This window comes from Urocampus carinirostris, chromosome 6 (genome assembly GCF_059441175.1).
Source record: "Urocampus carinirostris isolate Australia breed hairy pipefish chromosome 6, RoL_Ucar_1.0, whole genome shotgun sequence".
Lineage (NCBI taxonomy): Eukaryota > Metazoa > Chordata > Actinopteri > Syngnathiformes > Syngnathidae > Urocampus > Urocampus carinirostris.
The window spans coordinates 8,676,910-8,697,673 of NC_142354.1; the positions used below are offsets into that span (position 1 = coordinate 8,676,910).

The 20,764-nt window shown below is 41.9% G+C and overlaps 1 protein-coding gene and 1 pseudogene across 1 annotated transcript; one reads left to right on the forward strand and one right to left on the reverse strand.

The window, feature by feature from the left end:
* Positions 1–922: 922 nt before the first annotated feature.
* atxn7l2a (ataxin 7 like 2a) lies at positions 923–15,502 on the forward strand. Its single transcript, XM_088337095.1, has 10 exons — positions 923–1,071; positions 3,474–3,542; positions 3,681–4,008; positions 6,189–6,439; positions 6,511–6,593; positions 8,435–8,646; positions 8,721–8,904; positions 9,870–9,991; positions 10,626–11,466; positions 15,309–15,502. The coding sequence occupies exons 1-10, from the start codon at positions 942–944 to the stop codon at positions 15,324–15,326; spliced, it is 2,238 nt and encodes a 745-aa protein (XP_088193221.1). The 5' UTR covers positions 923–941; the 3' UTR covers positions 15,327–15,502.
* Positions 5,731–5,894, reverse strand: LOC148363731 (U2 spliceosomal RNA; annotated as a pseudogene).
* Positions 15,503–20,764: the final 5,262 nt, after the last annotated feature.

A 20,764-nucleotide genomic window follows, 5' to 3' on the forward strand; every position in this document is an offset into this window, starting at 1 on the left:
TCTTTGTCATGTAGAGATTATTTTCAAGCATTTTTTTTAAACTAAAGTCAGGATTTTTTTCTAAAAGTACAAATAATGTACATGCATATAAAACATTCTATGTAATACGTGACAAATAATAGAACAAGGGACATTTTTGTTTTTTGATTTGTTTGTGGCTTTTTTTATTTGAACACACTATTTCGTTCGGGTTAGGGTTAGCACGGCGGATGAGCGGTTAGCGCGTCTGCTGCACAGTTCTGAGGTCATGAGCTCAAACCTTCTTGTGCTGAGTTTGCATGTTCTCCCCATGCTTGCGTGGGTTTTTTTCTGGGCACTCTGGTTTCCTCCCATGCATGTCAGATGAATTGGCCTGGTTCAAATTGTCCCTAGGTGTAAATGCAAGAGTGAGTTGTCTGTCTCTGTGTGCCCTGTAACTGAGAGGCAAGCAGTTGAGGGTGTCCTCTGCTCACTGCCCTAAGATAGCTGGGATGGGCTCTGGCACCCCCTGCGACCCTAATGAGAATAAGCGGTGCAGATCATGGATGGATGGATTTGTTGGCCTGAAAGGGATGGGTACCACCAGGTCCGACTTGCCCAAGACACACCACAGGATATTGTGCCTCTTTGACTCTAGTGGGTAAGGCATCCAAATAAAAACATCAACAAATATGCGTAAAAAAACACTTTTATTTAGTAGTTGTATTTGTAAAAAGCGTGAGGGTGTATTTTGGTTAATTGTATAATAATGGTAAAAAAAAAATTTTGTCTATTGCAGCTTATTTTTTGAACATAGGTTAAACGAGGGTTGAATACGTATGTAAAAGACAATGTAAATAGTAATAGTCCTTCCAAAATAGACTATTTTTTCAATTAGTTTGGGTTTTTTGAGTCGCTATCGCGCACGATTTCCGATCCTGTCGTGAGCGCGACTTATGACGTCACCGCCTTGCCGCGCAGTGATGATGGCGGCGCGTGAACGCGCAGTGAAAGTAATGGCTGCTCTGGAACGGCGGCTGCCTAGCCTCGGGGATTTTGTGGGGCAAAGCTGGAGCGCGTGGACCGAGTGGGCCGGGGTGACAGCGCCCGACGGTAAGAGAGCGTCCCGGTGCCGGTACTATCTTTTACGGAGCCGGGAAAGCAAAAAAGACGGTTTTTATTTTCGTGTAAACGGAGGGTAGGGTTAGCCATGTTACCCAAACAAAGACCCTGCCGGGTCCTAGCGCTGGATGGTTAACGTGTTTCTCCATTTGAATATGTTATCACGAGAAAAAAAGATACAAAAAATAAAATGTGCGCCTTTTCTATTTTATGTGGTAATGTGTTCAAACGGGTGCTGTCGATTTTTATGTAACGAGAAATCAGAAGGAAGCTAGTATGCGTTTAACTTCTCATAAGCTAAGCTAGCATGCTAACAACCTAGACAAACAATCCCTCGGCGGCATCCTAGTTAGCGCTAGCATGTTTGCATGCTAGCTACTGGCTGGAGAACGCCGAAGGAGGAAGAAGGGAAGCCGGGAAGGAAGCAGGGAGACGCCGGTGACGCAAGCGGCGCCCGATGCTACCCACCGGCGCTGCCAGCCAAATGGGCCAGGCTACTCGTGTCATTTCGCCCCATTTCAGTCACGACCACCCACGATGGAGTGACAGAAATATTCAGAGTTTGACGAGGTTCATGAAACCAGTTGCTTGGTCCATTGTTGGGCGTTTGCTCACTTCAGACTCTGCCCAAAACTCAAAAGGAAAGTGCCCACTCTGTACCGTTACCGGTATTTCCCCCCTTTATATCCCACTAACGGTATTTTTTTCACGGTACATATCAATTCCCAGTATTTTTCTCATGTATTTCACCATTCCAGGCATTTTTGCACACACTCTCACTACTACCTGTATTTTTCTCACTGTATCCCTGTGCTTATTTTCTGTCATGCCCCCCTTCGAAAGAAGAACTCCTCTCCCGCCCCCCAAGAAGTATGCCTCTTCATCTGCGTTTTTTTTCCATGTGCGTTTTGGTGCCTAAGTGTCTTTGGTTAAAGTACAAGCAGCACCAAATTGCAGCTTTGTTTTTTTTTTTTTTTTTCAGGCCCGGTCCCTTATATCAAGTGTGCACTTCGGCACTGAAGTATGCGCGGCCCTGAAGTGTGCACAAAGTATGCGTGTCACTGTAGTGTGTTCCTCAAGTAAAATGACTTCAGAATAATATCACTCAAGTTGAGGTACAAAGTAGTCATCCAAATTAATGACTTGAGTAAAAGTAAGTGCAAGCGGCTCAGATCCTTCCCCCGAAAAAGGGTTAGGGTTCCCTGCCATTGCAGGTATTTTTCTAATAGAATCCTTTTGTTCCTGGTATTTTACTCAGGGAAACTGCCATTTAGTGTTTCCTCATTCAGTCTTTCCTCGTTCAGACTTTTCCTGTCCCGTCTTTTCCCGTTTCGCTTATTCCTGTTTCGCCTTTTCCCTATCCGCCTTTTCTCGTTTTTTTTTTTTTTTTTTTTTTTCGTTTTTTTCCCATTTATTATTTTCTTGTTTATTTGTTCCTCATTCAGTCTTTTCCCGGTCAGTCTTTTCCTGTTCCGTCTTTTCCCGTTCGGACTTTTCCCGTGCTAACTTTTCCCATTCGTTTTTTTTTCTGTTTTTTTTTTAGTCTTTTCTCATTTAGACTTTCCTGTCTTACGGCATTCCACCATTCACATATCGTTCTCATGGTATCTCACTATTCCCAGTATTTTCCTCACGTTATCTTGCTATTACTGCCATTCAACTCAACTAATTATTGCTAATTATTGACAATCCAATAGGGATATCAGAACACTACAGAACGCTGAATGAAAACACACAAATATTCTTTTTCTAAAGTCAAGATTGTTAAAAAAACAATTCATATGATTAAATTACTGCTCGGGGTATTTTGCAAAAAAAAAATGTAAAACAGGGAAGTTAATCCAAGGTGTTATTTAAAGTTTAGGAAACAAATGAAAAGTGTGGGGCAGCACGGCGGCGCAGTGGTAAGTGCATGTGGGGCACTGTTCTGAGGTCATGAGATCAAACCTCCTCTGTGGAGTTTGCATGTTCTCCCCGTGCTTGCGTGGGTTTCCTCCAGGCACTCGGGTTTCCTCCCACATTCCAAAATCATGCATGTTAGGTTAATTGGCCAATCCAAATTGTCCTAAGGTGTGAATGAGCGAGCGAATTGTCTGTCGCTGTGTGCCCTGGGACTTGCTGGAAACCAGTTCAGGGTGTCCCCAGCCCACTGCCCGAAGATAGATGGGATGGGCTCCAGCACCCCCACGACCTTACTGAGGATAAGCGATCCAGATAATGGATGGATGGATGATTGAAGAGTGTGCTTACCAAAGTGTGGCGTGACTCTACACAGATATTTGGAGATAAAGTAACAATAAAAATGTACCTGTATTTACAAAAGTGCAAAGAAGTGTTTCAACAGTTTGAGAAGTATATAGTAAATGTTCATCGGGTGTATGTGATTGTTTTAGGAGCTGACACGGATGACTGCAGTAAAAATGGCAGAAAGGCTGCAGAGGCAATGTCGCTCAGCAAGGAGGGTAAGTCTGCTGTGCTTGGCATCAACTTTTGAAAACACTTTTATAGTAAATGAGATCAAGACTACTTGTTTAGCTTAGAACGTAATATTGTTTGCAATGTAAAAGAAATGACCGTCCTTTCGCCCTTTTACCCCCTAGACATGTCAATCTTCGGCCTCTACCCCGGTTATGACGATTTCTACTTGGTGGTGTGCAGCCACTGCAGTCAAGTCGTAAAGCCTCAGGCTTTCGAGAAGCATTGCGAGCGCAGACACGGTCCTCTGGCCAAACTTTACGCGCGAATACGTTCTCCGGCGCCCCAACAGCGGATTCATCACAGCCATTCGCCTTCTCAGGGGACACATTCCATTTCGGCATCGGCGTGGGACGGGCGGGGGCAAGGCGGTGGGTTGGCGAGACCGCCCTCGCAAGCTCCTTCCACGCCACCGCAGAACAGACTGACCAAAACCGCAAAGGATGGAACCAGGTAAAGATTGAAGGGCTTCTGGGGTCATCGGTGTATGTTGTATTCCTATTGCATCTATTTTAATGACGAAAAACAAGGAAAATGCTCGATACCAGGGGTCGGGAACCATTTTGACCCAAAGAGCCTAAAAAGCAAAACATTTTGTGTTTTCCGAGTGTTTTCCATACTATATTTTAAGGCCAAATTCAGCAAAACCGCCAAAACCGCTCGCCAGAGAAAAAACAATTTTTCAGGGCATTTAATTTCACTCTGTGATGTTGGATGTTTTGATAAAATGTATAAAATAATAATGCCAGAGCTTGTGTCCCATATTAACAAATGTACTATTTCAACCTGTGTTTCAACTGCAATTAGATAGATAGATAGATACTTTATTCATCCCCGTAGGGAAATTCACACTTCCAGCATTATCCTTTTGTTGATTATTAACAGATTAACAGGAAGCCCTCGGGGTGCTGGGTTGTAGTTTCGCCACAGCGGAGTGGATGACGTCACACACGAGGCCAAAAGTTTGTCGTCCCTGCATCAGATGGAAATCTTTGTGTCCAGGGTTACACCACCTCGTGTTCACATAGATAGCGAGTCCACCTCCTCTCCGCTTCCCGCAGGCTTTTGTGTCTCTGTTTCCCCTAACAGCGCTGAAGCCGGTTAGCTCCACGTTAGCGTCCGGGATGCTGGATGTGAGCCACGTTTCCGTAAAACACAGGAAACTGCACTCCCTGTACGCTTTGATGGTTTTCACCAGCACAGCCAGTTCGTCAGTCTTATTTGGTAGAGAGTTCACATTTTCCATGATTACGGACGGTACCAAAGACTTATAACGCCGCTAGCCGCTCAGCCTTAGCTCCGGCTCTGCATCCACGATAGGGCCCCCTCATCACGCCGGCACGAGAGCTGATTCCTTGAATAAACGCATTTTTGTCCGTTAAAACCCATAACGATAGGATAGAAGTAATCCAAAGTGTAGTTGTCAAACGGGACGAAAAACACCGAAGATAGAAGCAGACACTTAAAAAAACAATAAATCACAAAAAGAGCGAAATAACACGGAGCTGCTGGAAAGGTTGATGTTAATTACCTAAGATTGTTGAGGCCCCGTTTGACCATTTTTTTCGTCGATGATGGTTTCAAAACAAGCTGCAAGCAGAGTTCTTTTGTTTATGTAAAAAAAAATGCAAAGAAAAAGTTCACAGATATATATCCATACAGCGCATTGGGCTGGTGTGAAAGTGGGGTGCGTGTCAAATTGCTCTGTGTGCTTGGCTGGCATTTTTTTGGGCGCCAGTTAGATTTTGGGGGATTTTATCATAGTGTCTCAATAGTGAACATACATTATTTAATGAGCTTCTACATAAATGATTCCTTAGCGACATATAGCCAAAACTGGGTCCGCGACCCTATTGAGGATAAGCGGTGCAGATGATGGATGGATGGATGGATGATTTGGTAAAAAACACATTTTCAAATACAGTCCAAATGCCAACCCAATCCCCAAAAGATGAAAATGAATGAGTTTGTTTCGAGCGTGTCTAAGAAAGTTACGTACATGCATGCGCAACACACGCAGGGGGGGGATTTTTTAAGGTTTATTATTCTATATTCTTTATCAATTATCCGTTATCGGTCAAATCATAATACGCTACAAAGCCAAGGGGCCCAGACACTTGCTCTCAGCCAAGAGGCCGAGTCAAGGTCCTAGCCACAGAGCCATGCAGCGATCAGTGCGAATGCACCGTTCCCGGAGGTACTGCAATACCTGGCCGATGCGTGGAGTGGACAGAGCAAGCCCTTTTTCCATCTCCGGATTGCAAAAATGTCCTTCATTGAAGCACACAGTCCAAAAATCACAGCCGCCAAAAATTCTGGTCCAGGCAGCAATCAGTGATAGTACACAACACGCGCAGCTCGACAGAGGCTGCTATGGTGATTTAACCCAGAAGAAGGCCTCAGCAAGAGGAATATTTTAAAAGTACGGACCCCACCTTTTAATCAGGTCTGTTGACTCTTAATCAAATTGAGGTGTTCACTGGGTTTACTAAAATCGCGGAGCCCTAATCCCTAATGGTTAGGTAAGAGAGCAGGAAAAAAAAATCACGATAATTGTTTTGAAGTGTGCGCTCAATTGCCAAGAAATGCACCGAACGATGTCATCAAACGGCTAAATGTCCTCTCATCCGCAGACATTCGCCCATGGAAAAGTCATCCCACAGCAACCAATCCGATTCCTCAGTATTCAAACAGCCGCCTCCTCTGGAGCCCCCCATCGGCTCTCCACCTTCTTCGATCAGAGACCCCCCCTGGCCGCATGGGGGAACCCCGCCCGCTCGGCCTTCGGCCAATGAAAGATCGCCGACCCCCAGGAAAGATTCCTCTCCAGCATCCGTAGTCCAGAGCCACCGCGTCCCCAGGCCCTACAACAAAGTGGCCTCCAGTAAGTGCAGGAGAGCAAAATTTTGCACCTTCTTCTGCTGCTGAGTGTAACTGTAAACATTGTGTTTGTAGAAAGAGAATGTGACTTGGACAAACACTGTGGCGTCCTTGATCCTGACAGGAAAAAAGTCTGCACACGCCTCTTGACATGCAATGTAAGGAAGCTCCCATCCTTGGTGCCCTCCTGCGTCGCTTGGAATATTTTTTTCCCATTTCTGGTCATTGCACAGCTATAAATAAAATACCATTTATAAAATATTTAGTATATATTTATACACATATATATGGATGGTTATAGATATATACAGAGTAAATAGATATTTATAGAAAACAAATAAAAGGGGATACGTGTTTGTGACACTGATATCTAAAAAATATATGCATATAAATAATTGAAATGAAAACAAACAGTTACATAAGATAATTGTTGCCCAGTTAAATATAAAGATATATCCGCATATAAGTATAATGGAAAAAAAAAACGATCAAATAAAAAAAAGGTTATTTACCCGAGGATGGCTGGGATAGGCTCCTGCACCCCCGCAACCCTACTGTGGATAAGCGGTGCAGATAATGGATGGATGGAGAAAAGGGTTATAATGGCCCATTTATATGCAAAAACATATGCATATAATTAAAATTAAGCAAATAAAAGAATGATACAATAAAATACATTGTGAAATCAAGTCACTATGGCTTATTTGTATGTAAAGGATGTCAAGTCATGTTTATTTGTGCCCCCCCCCCCTAATCACAAGGAGTCTCAAAGGGCTGCACAGACCACAGATTATTGCAAACCACAGACTATTATGACACCATCCCCTGATCTAAAACTGAGATGAGGGCAAGGAAAAACTCAAAAACCTCAACATGAGGAAAATGAAGAAAACTTGAGGAGGGACAGCACATGAGGTCATCCCCCTTCCAAGATGACCAGGCTGCAACGGATGTTGCAATAACAAATGATACACAGATATTGTCAACATAAAATATAGGTTATTCATATTCTATAGAATAGTAGTGTGTTTTAAGCCGAGATTTAAACAGTTCCACCAAGGTTGCAGATCGAATAAATAAAAGTTCAAACCATATGGGAAAAGGTGATAATGGCCCAGTTATATTTAAAAATGTAAATACAATTAAAACTGAAAGGATTCAAACACATACAAAGTAACAAATTCAAGAAATATAGAGGAAAAAAGTGAATGTGGCCCAGTTACGTTTAAATGAAAATATATTAAACAAAATCGAATAAAAATCATAAACAAAAGAAAATCGCAAATAAAAGATAAAAAATGGGATGATCATCGATTGACAAAATCCAAAAGGGGGAAAAAAGAGTTAATCAATTTAAAATCACTCTTGTTAAACTGGCTGTCAACTAAAATGATTTGTGTGAGTTTATTCTCATTGAATGTTCGAAGGGAGAAGGATCTTTTGTGGCCGTTGATGGCAGGAAGTGGATGAGCATCAGTTTAGCTGAGACTGCATAACCTGATTAACAGGAAATGGAAGGCTTGATTGGAAAGATAGAGATAGATAGATAGATAGATAGATAGATAGATACTTTATTCATCCCCTAAGGGAAATTCACAAATTCACACGCGGACAACACAAGAAAACTCATATAAAACTGCTTCTTTTTCTGTATTTTCTTTTACAAAAAGAAAGGTCTAAATGCACCGAAAATTGAATTATTGACTTATCATTTGTATTGGATTTTTTGCATAAAACTATCATTAATCATTTGAAATATTGTAAAAAAAAAAAATTATTTATTTAGCACATCTATTTGTGATGCTCTTCTTCCACTACCGTACAGAATGCATTTAGCTAGAATTATTAATCTACTATTGCATACCCATATTTTTACTTATTGGAAAATGGTGCAGGTCGAATGTATTAATATTTTGTTTAGTTCACATACTGTACATGTGTGCTGGAATGAGAACGTATATCTGAATCTGAATTGCAATAAAAACCTGTTCTTTTTCAGATCCATTCCATCCACCAGCGTCGGAAGGTGCCCGGTCGCAGTAAAAACTTTGACCAGCTGGTGGCCGAATTGAAAACGAAAGTCCGCGAGAAGGGAGCACAATCGATGGATGGAGCTTCGTCCTGTGGACGCTCCCCCAGCCCCGAGACCCCCAGAGAACAAGATGCTGCTCCGCACTGCCGTAGACCTTTGGCCAGCCTCCCTGCTTTCAGGTTAGCTTGGCTAAATTGAGCTAAGAGTGCCTTCCGTTGCAATATAACATTTGAGGTTCACTTTGATCATTTAGTCGCTCCACGGCTATTTCGGAGAACACACCAGAGGATGACCACAGAGGGTCGCAGGATGGCGGTAACAGCCGAGCCCCCTCACCACTGGTCCACGGGACCATTTCCAGTGATGAAAGTGAGCCAGAAGCAGCAGAAGAGCCTGTTGAATTCACATCGTCCGCTGCACACCCAAGACCGATAGCAGTGAGCATCTGTGCCATTTCTTAAAATTTAATTGACCGTATAAAATTCATGAAAATCACATTTATTTTTCCTTGCCAACACTGGGGGGGTACCTTTTGAACAATTGTACGCAATAACATTGTCATGACCCTGCAAGCCAGCAGAAGCAGTTCCATAAATGTAAACACAACAAATTTACAAAATAATGTAATCACATAAAGGAATCCGTATCTGATTGTGTAAAGGCACAGAACAATCAAGTTTTTGACGATCTTCAAAGACATCGAAGCTACTCTAACACAGGCATGAACTTAAGATGAAGCAGAATTTGTTGGAATAACAATTAGTTATAACAGAAGACAACATGAAACAAGACAGAAGAAGAAACAATTGCACACATGAACGACAGGGCTATAATGACAAGGCCATGAAACATATTGCTAGCACACTATCTGTAACTGAACACAAAATGAAAGGAGGACAACACAAGATATGTTGAAACACGAGCTCCAAATGAAGAAAACATGAGATAAAGATGACATGCAACATTTACTTACAAGTTATATAAAAATAAGTATTAAAAACCATAAGATTCATAATTGTCTTTATTGTCAATAACATAAAACAGCAATGTCATTTTCTCTGCTGCCTTGGTGTATAGTGTTGGCAATGAAAGTTTTAATTTACAAAGGTGGTTCAAAACAGGATATAATAATATCAAATATATACACAAAATGGAAGAAAATGTACATTGTTTTCCAAGTAATTCTGAATTGTATGTACATCAAGGTGCGACTAAGAAGTAAACTAGGCAATAAAACTTGGTCGGAAAACGAACTGGGTCTAACTCTGTAATTCTCAAATAGTGGGGTGGGACCCGCCTGCGTGACAGAAAATAATTGAGAAACACTGCTCTAACTGAACAAAACACTTAAGGACCAAAACACAGAACATGACAAATTCTTTTATGCATCCCCTCTCCGCAGATGTGTTCGTTTGGCAGTATGGTTTTGGGCCACGGTATATACACGTTCGACAGACGGCTTCACCACCTGAGATCAGCTTTTAGCAGCATGCTGGAGCAGCATATTAGTGCCCATCTTTGGAAGTAAGATTTTATATTTATTTGTTTTTAACAGAGGTAGACACATCAAATCAATAAGTAGTACTCCAGTTAATTTTGGGACAATACCCTTCTACGTCTTATAGCTACAACCCGCTGATAAGATGATATCACAGTCACAAGACGATAACATGGTATCTTAGAAATTCGGATTAAACTGCTTGTTTTTTTTTTTTGTGCTAATTAGTAACGAAAAAACTTTGGGTGCCCGCTGTATAACTACTTTGTAGTTTCATTTGTAAGCTGGTATTTATTTAACCTTTGTTTCCTCATTCTCATGCTGAGGTATGCGAGTTTTCCCTTGCCCTGATGTAGGTTTTAGATGGGGGGATGGTGTAATAACAGTCCGTTGTCTTTACAGCCCTTTGAGACTTCTTGTGATTAAGGGCGTCACAAAGAAACATGACAAAAAAGAAGATATAATTATAACTATAACTGCTGAACTGTGTTAAAGGTCCACTCAGTAAATTGAGGGGAATAATTGTACATGTGACATGATAATGGGACAGGGATGCTATTTGGTTTGTACTTTTTTGTCTATCTAATTAAGTAATGAAATAGAATAGTTTCTTATTTGATCCGTTTTGATAAGTTTTGTCCTGATCGCCTTTAAAATCAGGAAATTGCCTCAAGTCAGCAACCACCAGTGTCCAAGCCCATCCTCCAAGATGGCCGCCTCCTCGTCTCCCGCTTCCGTCACCAGCGCGTCCTGCACTTCCTTCCCGTCGCATTCCAAAATCCGCTCGACCTCTCACCTCAAGTCGTCCTCGAAGAGCGCCTCGTCACCCTCGTCTTCCTGCCGCGGACAGGGGCGACACTCCGTCCAGTCCGAAAACTCGGGCGCGGGCCGGGCACCCTCACCGGGGCAACCCAAAAACCCGTCTGGGCGTCTCGCCAAGCACGCGCCCAAACTACGAGAGGACGAGGCGACCGCTGCCGCCGCCCGGAAGCGAAAAGCCCCTACCCAGGAAGGGGAACATTCGGGCCCCAACAGGAACTGCTTGAGTCTTCACGACCGGGGCCGCCCCCCTTCCGTCGCCCCGCCCCCTGCCTCCAAACCCCCCGTCGTCCCGCCTCTCCCCCACGGACAGACCAATGGTACGCTCTCGCCTGGGAGCAAACCCCGCCCACCGCCCTCCCCCTCAGAATCACACGCCCCAAAGACGCTCTGGACCTACAGAAGGACTCCCCCGGAGACGTCCTCCGTTACCAATTGCCACAGTAGGAATGTGGGAGGGGAATCGGGACCCCCGGGTCAAGGCGGAGGTTGGGTATTCGAGCACCAGGGTTTGAACAAAAAACGCAAAGGGGCGGGGCTTGAAGAACACTCCGCCCACCGTCTCCCCTCATCCTCTTCCACGTCTTCGTCCTCGTCGGCACCCTCCAACTTTTATCCATGGAAGGAAAGTAAGAGTGGTGGGCTGGCGGGGGTCATGGAGAAGAAGATGGCCGCGCAGAAGGTGAGTTGTCGTCTGATGGCGCCATACTGCAAAAAATACCTAAAAGGCGGGGTTCTTGATTAAGTATATGTCAACATATACCTGCCAAGGACTACGGTTTTGCCATAATAAGTACGGGTTTCTTGAACCCACTACGGTGTTACGGTTGGGTCATAAAAACTACGGGTTTTTTTTTTTATAAGTCTTTGGTGCCGACCGTACACTTTGGATTACTTTTTCTCATATCGTCATGGGTTTTAACGCACAAAAATGTGTTTATCTGAGGAATCAACTCCTTGCCCTGAAGAATTCTCTCGCCGGCGTGATGAGGGGGCCCTATCGTGGATGCAGTGCCGGAGCTAAGGCTAAGCGGCTAGTGGCGTTATAAGTCTTCTGTACCGTCCATAATCTTGGTAAATTTTAACTCTATACCAAATAAGACAGATGAACTGGCTGTGCTGGTGAAAAACGTCAAAGCGTACAGGGAGTGCAGTTTGCTGTGTTTTACGGAAACGTGGCTTACGTCTAGCATCTCGGGCACTAATGTGGAGCTACTTGAAGCAACCGGTAGCTACCAGAGCTAACCTCCTCGCCGATTCCCGGCTTAGCGTGTGACATCATCCACTCCGCTAAACGGAACTCCGGAAAACGAAAAATCTCCATCGGCATACATCGCAGGTAATTGGCTATGCAATCTATCCAAAATTATTATTTTTTCATATCGAAACTGATCAAAATCAATTATATAATTATTAACTCACAAATATATTGGAATATCTCAAATAAAAAGTTTTCAAATTAAACTGAAAACCAACACTGAATAATATTACTTCAATGATATAAAAATAAATGTTTTGTTTCTTATTGAATCAAATATTGAAAAGAAAACTATGAGGGTTTTCTATTACATTGTTATATTAAATACATTATTGAGCTTTAAAGAACTTTCTTTCGATGACACCACCATACACAACACGACATACACAAGCTGTTTTATTACCAAGAAGATAAGAATTTACTATCATAAAAATCAGCATCAATTATTGATTTTTGAACAGTGAATGGTTTATAGAGAACCCATCAAAATGTGGTAAACTGAAAAAAAGAAAAAATATAATTATCTGAGTACATCTTGACGCGGTGCTTGGAATCAAATGGACTACCCTATTTCAAGGCAGTGTTTCCGACACTGCGTTGTTCACATTTTTGTGTTCCTTTTTTCTTTAACATTTCCAACGTATTTAAGCGTATTCTGTCTTATATTAAGAAAAAGAGTTTGAATTATGCTATAACCAGGGATGTGATTTTTCCGCTAATTCGCGGAATTCCGCTTTTTTTATCTCCAAAAATAAAATTTTAAGATTTCCGATTTTTTAATTGGTAAAAAAAACGATTTCGTCTCTACAGCATTCCATTTTAGTGTTTCCGTAACTGAAATGAAACGTACTTGCGATTGGTTGAAGTCTCCGTGTTGACCAATAAACGCTCTTGTTATAAAGGCGTAGGAGTATGCCATTGTTCATTTCTCACACGTTTTTGCCGAGTGTTTAAAGAAAGATGTCCGAGATCGAACGCAAAGATGCTCCGCGAGGTAAAGAAATTGATAAGATCGTAAAAAACAAGTTTTGATCGGACTGGTTGGAGAAGGAATTATCTACAAATGTTGGAAAGAAGACTGTGACGAATTTGTTCAGTGACTTTATTCGGAAGATCGATCGTGCCGGGAAAGCGCTTTGCATTTGATGCCATGATACCATTGTCTATGGTGTGAGAGGTTTCAAAGCTCTTGAAAGTCACGCAAAGAGCAAAAAACACGTGAAAGAACTCCAGTCAAGAACAACAAATTATTCCATCGCTGGTAGTTTCGGTGCCCAAACGAAAACTCCAAAACTTTAAGGCCTCCATCCCTTGTTGACACCACAAACGGAAGCGGTAATAGAGAGACGTGATCCACCCCAAAAACCTGTACCAGTTGCTGATAGAGTCGTGAATTTTGAGGTAGGTGGTAAACTTTTCAAATTTATTTGACAGTTTTCCCCTTTTTTTCGAAAATATAACGTAATAAAAATGGCCATAAATATTTAACAATTACAATAATAGATTTTCATGTGTACATTACACCAACACTTTACTGTAGGGCCTATACTTATTGTACTTTCATTTATAGATAACATCTTCTGCTATAACAGACATTTGTGGTATGTTCTAATATGAGTTACTTTTCATTTGGTCATGATACAATTATTTCTTCATGAAATTTGAACTCTTCAACATGATTTATGTGTTACCTTAGTAATCACATGAGTTAGATATGATGATATTCTCAGTGATAGTTTTTAAAAGCAAAGGCAGTCCAATGTTTTTTAATGTGACTGATTTTGAGTTGACTTGAACTGTAATTTTATATGGGATAGTTCAAAATACATTGAAAATTGATGCTGTTGTTTTGTCTATTTCTTTGTCATCTGAGTGCATTGAAAGTACTTAAAAAACCGTAAAACCCATGAGCTCCGGGGGGCTTCGCCCCACTTGTCCCCCCACCAGGGCACTGCCCTGGACCTAGCTGGGTGCCCGCGGCCCCCAGACCCCCGCCTAATTTTCAGATAATTTCACTTTGGTCAAATCACATCCCTGTATAACATTTGGGGGGGGGCGCTTGAGCCCCCCCCAAAAACCAGCTGCTTACACCTATGTTCACGATCACGACTAGTAGTACACAAGTAGGCTTTATATAGCGTACTAGAGTAGCTACATGTCATGCATGTTTTTAGTGTGCTATAATCGCCTTATTGTAATGCATGTTTATTGTATGTAGCTGTAACCAGGGCACAATTGTGACTGAGACCCTGGTTTTATTCGATTTCCCCCTGTCAACCTGTAAAAGTGATAGGTCAGTCGTGTTAAAACTCAAATTCGTTTACTGTAAAGGTTTCAGTGCACTCTCAATATTTTATTTTAATTCATAACAAATTTTCTTTCTTTTTTCATCATTAAAATTTTCTCACACCAATTTTAAGCTTTTACAGCAAATGTCGGTTATCGGCCTCCTCTTAATACTAATAATCTGTATCAGCCCTTAAAACCCCATATCGGTCAATCCTTGTTTAATACTCAAAATAACAAAATGGCATCCTATGCAATGTACTTTGCAGGTGTCCGGTAATCTAAACAGAATAAACTTAACCAGGTTGTTAGGTGAATTTGTCATCTTGCGGGTGATATAAACAAGTGCTGAGTAACTGTGAACCCCATTACCCAAAATCAAAGCAGTATCTTATATAGCAATTATCACTAATGTGTAATATGTGCACAGTTCAACAACATTATAAATAAGTATACAAGTAAAGGAAAAGTAACAGCTCAATTGGAATGACGTGATGTGAGCTGGTACAGTAGTTATGAGGTGGATGCAGAGGGAGGAGGTGACGACAGATTCAAACTTCCCCTTGCGAGCATTTTCCTTGGATCAATTGCTTCTTTATTCGTAATAGTTGTCCTGATCATGAATTGGTTATCGATTTGTGTGCCAACTCATATTATGATGTCTAGCTTTGTTTCCATTGTTATCATCTTTAGCATCACTGCAAGTTTGGTAACTATAGTTGAATAATTTTAATCTCGGGAGATTCTGAAATGAATAAATCAAGAGAAATAGTGCATTTTGGGAGGAAATTCGGTATTCCATATAGTAAGGTGGAAATACCGTAAACTAGGGACTTAGTCATCTGGCGGTTCACTGTATCCCTGAAGCATTTCGCCAAAAGTCACTCTTGAAAGCAAAACAAACCATCAACAAGCGGGATGCTATGAAGTGTGACCTATGGAGATGAAAATAATGATTTTTTTTTTTTTTTGTCCCGCAGCCAAAAGTGCACCATTAATCGTGCCTGCATTTCCAAGAGCGGGCCAAAAGGACTGTGCACGTGCGCACTTTGACGGACGGACTTCTCGGGGTGAAGAGGTCCCTTTTTTTTTTTCAATGGATGGCGATGGACGTGAAATACCTCAACATCATCCGGTTATGCTGCTAAATTAAATATGTTGATTTAAAAAATGATATCTCCTTAACACCTTTCTTTTTACTTTTCACATTCAGATGTATGTTTCAAATCATTCCTAGTTTGAAATATTGGCTCGCAATTTCCTAATGGCTGGTGGGGGAATTCGAAACTGAAAATTTTCTTTCTACGAGTTAAAAAAATAGGAATAATGACAGTTTTCTTCTGAACTATTGGGCATTTTCAGAAAAAAAAGCCCTCTGAGAATGTTTTTATAAATAAGGCTCACTATCCATCAAGAAGCCTTGCGAATTGTTTTCATATATAAAGTGTGCCCGACTAGGGTAAGCCAGGGTTGCCTAAAAGAACCCCGAAAATCATAAATTTTCTATATAAAAGCCACACCGGAATACAAGGAGTGTCCTGTGAAATATTTCATTTATAAGGTGCTTGAAATTAAAATCTAGAACCCAATTTATAGAACATAAACTACTACGCGGAATTGATTCTAGATCAGGAGTGTCAAACTCATTTTAACTTGGGGTCCACATGATAGAACATTCTCTCGGGGGCAGGACTAGTAGATTAGAGAAAGAGAAAGAAATGAGAGAAAAGTGGAGAGAGAGAGACAAAAGAAATAAAAATAGAAATATTGAAAGGGGGGAAAGGGAGAAAAAAAGAAATCCAAAGAGATAACAACAGAAATAGTGAGAGCGGGGGAAAGAGAAAGAACAAACTCCAAAGAGAAATAGAAAATAGAGAAGAAGAGAAAAGGGGAGAAGGGGAGAGAAAAGGGAAGAGAGCAAAAGAAGGTAAAAAGACACTAAGATAAAGAGACAAAACGATGAACAAAGAAAGAGCAAAAGAGACAGAGTGAGTGAGAGAGAAGGAAGAGAGAGAAATAAACACAAGTACAGCGTTTGTGAGAGGCACCTGGCTTAGGCAACATCAAGTGGACGTATTTCAATCTGCAGCTCGTTTTTCTCTTGCGCTTCTCCGAGCATTGTCTCGCAGGCAGGATTCCATCCTTTAGCGGGCCGGACTCGGGCTGCCCGTTTGACACCCCTGTTCTAAATGGTCATCATTTTAATTGTAATTATGTGTTTCCAATTTCATATACCATATTTAAGTGTCACTTTGGAAATTTAGGGTGTTATTGTCTGGAAGAAATGGTCGATTTATAGTGCTTCATGGGGGAGAAAAACAAAGTGGAGACAGTAGCTCAGGAGGTGTAGAGTTGGGACCGTGAGGGTGCAGGTTCTATTCCCTGCTCCTTTGCTGTAACTGTCGAAGACACTGAACCCCCAATACTGATAATCGGGTGTAGGCCGGGTCTCAATTAGATCCCTGCAATTGAATGGGATTGTGTTTTTATCCCAGCATGCATCTCTTCCTCTCCCTCAAGTGAACCTCCAGTTTTCTAATGGCAGTGTAGCTCTCGGGTAGTGTCTGGAATGGCGCCCTCGTGTGGGGATGCAAAGAAACTGCGACGAAGACCAGGTTGGATGCATCGGGGCCAGGAGGCGGCACATCTTCCTGGACAGGTGCTGCAGCACCGTTTCGTGCTAGGTCGTGTTGGAGATGTGGAGGAGGAGACCCTCACGGTTTCCAGGAAGATGCGCTGAGGTTTGTAAGATGCCGAAAAATGGCACAATTTTTTTTTTAAATCATAACATAACTCGTTTGTTTTGCTTGGGGGGAAAACTTGACCCAGCTTAAAAAGATGTTAAATGGATGTTTTTATTTCGTTGACAAGTGAAGGTTTGAAAAATGTTTTTTTCCAGATGCTGAAGAGATGCCATAGTTCTGTCAAACATATGTCGAAAAAATCATGAAAAAGACACATTGTTAATTCCAGATGTTAGAAAGACACCAAAATTCCATCCAGGTCAATATAAAAGATTAAAAATATGGAATGGTTCCATCCTAGACGTTAAAAAGACGCCATGCCATGGCTGCCCCCCCGCAAAAAGTCGAAAATTGAAAGCCTTCTAAAGTGCTTTCTGCTGCCTTTTGCAGCCGTCTGCGATTGGCGATACCGGATCACGACTGTAAGAGTGCAGTTCACTTTATGTAGGAAAAAATGGCAATAAAGAGCTGCCAGGACTGAGAAAAGTGCTTGTTGACCGTCCTTGTACGCAGTAATATGTAACCAGGGATAATGGACCCCACAGCCGCACGAGTTCAGTTCACGTTTTGGCTGCAATGATAGGGATAATGGATCATGGCATATTCTTTACCTGGGATCAACTGAGGCAGTGAGATATAAAGCTATAAGTAGTCAGGGATTATAGTAAAGTTATCGCTTGTTTATCCCAAAATCTGTAACGGCGAAACTTCAACTGTACTCTTAATTGCTCTGTTTTACATTACAACCATTTGTTTATTGACATATAATTGCCGCCCTCGTTTGGTAGTCTGAGGTAATTGTAACTGACCAACTCATACCTTCGCATATAAAAAAAATAGGTTATAGGCTTCCTAGCTTTTTGGAACGCAGAACACAATGAATGATTAAAATCACAGAAGCCGCAAAACCTTGAAAAGTAAACCGCCTTATAGCGAGGGATTACGGTACCTCAGTGGTCTCCAACCTAGTGCCCCTCAAAAACAACTGAGGTGCCCGCTGACATGTTCTGAAAATAGCTCACCAGTGCTGGGTCATTGTGATTTTCGAGGGAAACTTATTATTTCCCCCCCTCCTCTAAGAATTAGAACGTAGCTGGCAATGTTTTAAAACAAACGTATTATATCAAGTCTAATACTCATTATTTCGGGGGAAATTAGGGTTTTCCCCTCGATTTATGTACCTGCCCTAGACACACCACAGGAAATGGTACCCCTATCAACTTAAGGGATCCAACCAACCAACCATTGGTATTGTTTACACCCAAAACAACCGATGATGAAGGTGCTGTATCCGAGTAAGTTTAGGAGGCTTCTCCTGCAAACTCCTACCCCAAAAATCTGGCCTGGAGAGGGATAGGCGCTGCCTGACTGTACCTGCCCAAGACACACCACAGGAAGTAGTACCCAGACGACCTCAGTGAATAAAATAGTAACAACATAATAACAAAACGTTATTTTGTAAATTTATATCAAAATGGGTGTCCTTTGCGCTAATACGTAACAAGGTTGGAAGACCCTGCTGTACACCCAAATGTTGCAATGACAAAAAGTGGCCACTAGGATGCAATACCCTAAAAGAAATCCCTTTGCGTTAGTTAATCCACAAAATGAGAGCGCTCAATCAAGACCCATTTGACCTCCAAACGACCCCCAAAACGTAATCAGTCAATGGATGAATAATAAGCGAGCTGGGCTCCCCCCAGGGAATCGCCATCCAATATTTGCACTCTATGGAGGTAATTTGTTTACACTCCACGTTTGAGTGAAGATGCGTGAAATTGATGTACGACATGTGCATGCACTTAGCAAAATGAAGTCATGCAGGAAGCCCCTTCCTCATTATGATTAAGGTTTTTTTGTTACAGGAAGAATCCAATTTCCTGGAGAGAATGGAGAGGGGGAGCTTTGTGTGAAAACAAAACTGGAGGGGTGGCCTTGGAGTCCCTGGTTAGCATACAAAATCTGAACCGAAATAATAAATGGAATTTATTTATGCGCTGAAGGTGAGTGGCTAGAGAAGAAAACATTTGAAAAAAAACAGCAGATGATTGAATCACAGAACTCAACGACCTTTAGTTGCATGAGCAGCGGTTGAAAACAAGAGACACTGAAGGACAGAGCAGGAGCCGCTGACAAAAAAAATGCCAAGCCATAGCCTGCAGCCAAGTGGCTGGAGAAAGAAAACATGGAAAAAAAGTGGAATATGCCTGATTCAAAGGACTCGGTGACAATCACACACCAATGTGGAGGGCAAGTGAGGTCGAAAGACCAAGAAGGAGCAGCTAACAACCATAGCAGCTAGGGCGAGGTGTAGCCTGCAGCTAAGTTGGTAAAAAAAATTGTTAGAAAGTGAAACGGTGGAAAAAGAAACCTGCCAGATCCAGATACATTGTGTTTCGCCTAAATTGCCAGCCAACAACCTTCACTCACATGAGCAGCTAAGGCGAGTGACACTGAATGACCAACCAAAAGCAGTTACCAATAATAACAGTGGCTAGTGGCTAGCCATAGGCTACCTAGATGGCTAATAAACTTGGTTGGAGAATGAAACATTTGATAAAAAATTCCCAGATGCCCGAATCACAGGACACAACGACGGTTGTTTGCATGAGCAACTGTATAGAGTGAGTGACACTGAAGAACTAAGCAGGAGCAGCAGACAATAATAGCTCTGAAGTATAGCCTGCAGCGAAATGGGTAACATGAACAGCTAGAGAAGGAAACAGTGGAAAAAGTTGAAAATGACTGAACAATGGGTTTGAGGCTTCGCTGTGAATGGTTAGTGACTTTATGTGCTAAAGAACCACTGGGACAAGCGAGCTTTGCAGCCAAGTGGCTAATACGATTGACTAGAGAGGGAAACAGTAGGAAGAAACGACAAACGCCTGAATCACGGGACTTGCCGATGTTTGCTTGCATGACTAGCTGTAGAAGGTAAGTTAAAACTGAAAGATAAACACAAAGAAGCTAACAATAACAATAGCGGCTAAAGGCAAGCCCCGGCCTGCAACAGAGTGGCTAACATAAGTTGTGTGACGCCGTTGAAAGCGAGTGACATTTAAAGACGGGTTAAAACCTGCAGCCAAGTTACTCACATGAGTGGCTAGAGAAGGTAACAATGGAAAAAACGTGAGAGCTGCTTGAATATCAGGACTTGGCAAATGCAAGTGACACTGGAGGCCAGAGCAGGAGAAGCTAACAATAACTGCTAGCAGGAAGTCATCACTTGCAGCCAAGAGCTGAGCATATGAGCTGGTAGAGAAGAAAACAGTGGGGAAAAAAGCACCAAAGGCTTCATAAATATTTACTGATCAGCTATAGTTCTCATTTCCATGCAATTTGTAGTCCGTCTTCTTTGAATGCTTCAGCTCATTCTAAGCTACCACGACCTCTAGTGGTCAATAATCACACACTGTCCCTCTGTGCTGGCCCTTGATATTTTTAGGAGGGGGCTCAAGATCCACTTCTTTAGTATGGCTTTTAATGGATCATTTTGATATAGTTGTGATTTATTTAACCTTTAACATTTTACAGTACCCTGCTTTACATTTTATTTCTCACTTTTATGTTTTGTTCTTTAGTTTTTTTTTCTATTTTTACATTTCAGTGTTTCCTCACTTGTACGCAGCATTTCGATAGCTGTAAATCTTGAGGCCATCTGCTGCCATCCCGATCAGTGTGGATAAGCATCC

Excerpts from the sequence above, each read along its gene's own strand:
- atxn7l2a (XM_088337095.1), top strand. The coding sequence starts at position 942 with ATGATGGCGGCGCGTGAACGCGCAGTGAAAGTAATGGCTGCTCTGGAA. Across the intron at positions 4,009-6,188 it reads ACCGCAAAGGATGGAACCAG|ACATTCGCCCATGGAAAAGT; the intron begins GTAAAGATTGAA and ends TCTCATCCGCAG. Across the intron at positions 6,440-6,510 it reads CTACAACAAAGTGGCCTCCA|AAAGAGAATGTGACTTGGAC; the intron begins GTAAGTGCAGGA and ends TTGTGTTTGTAG.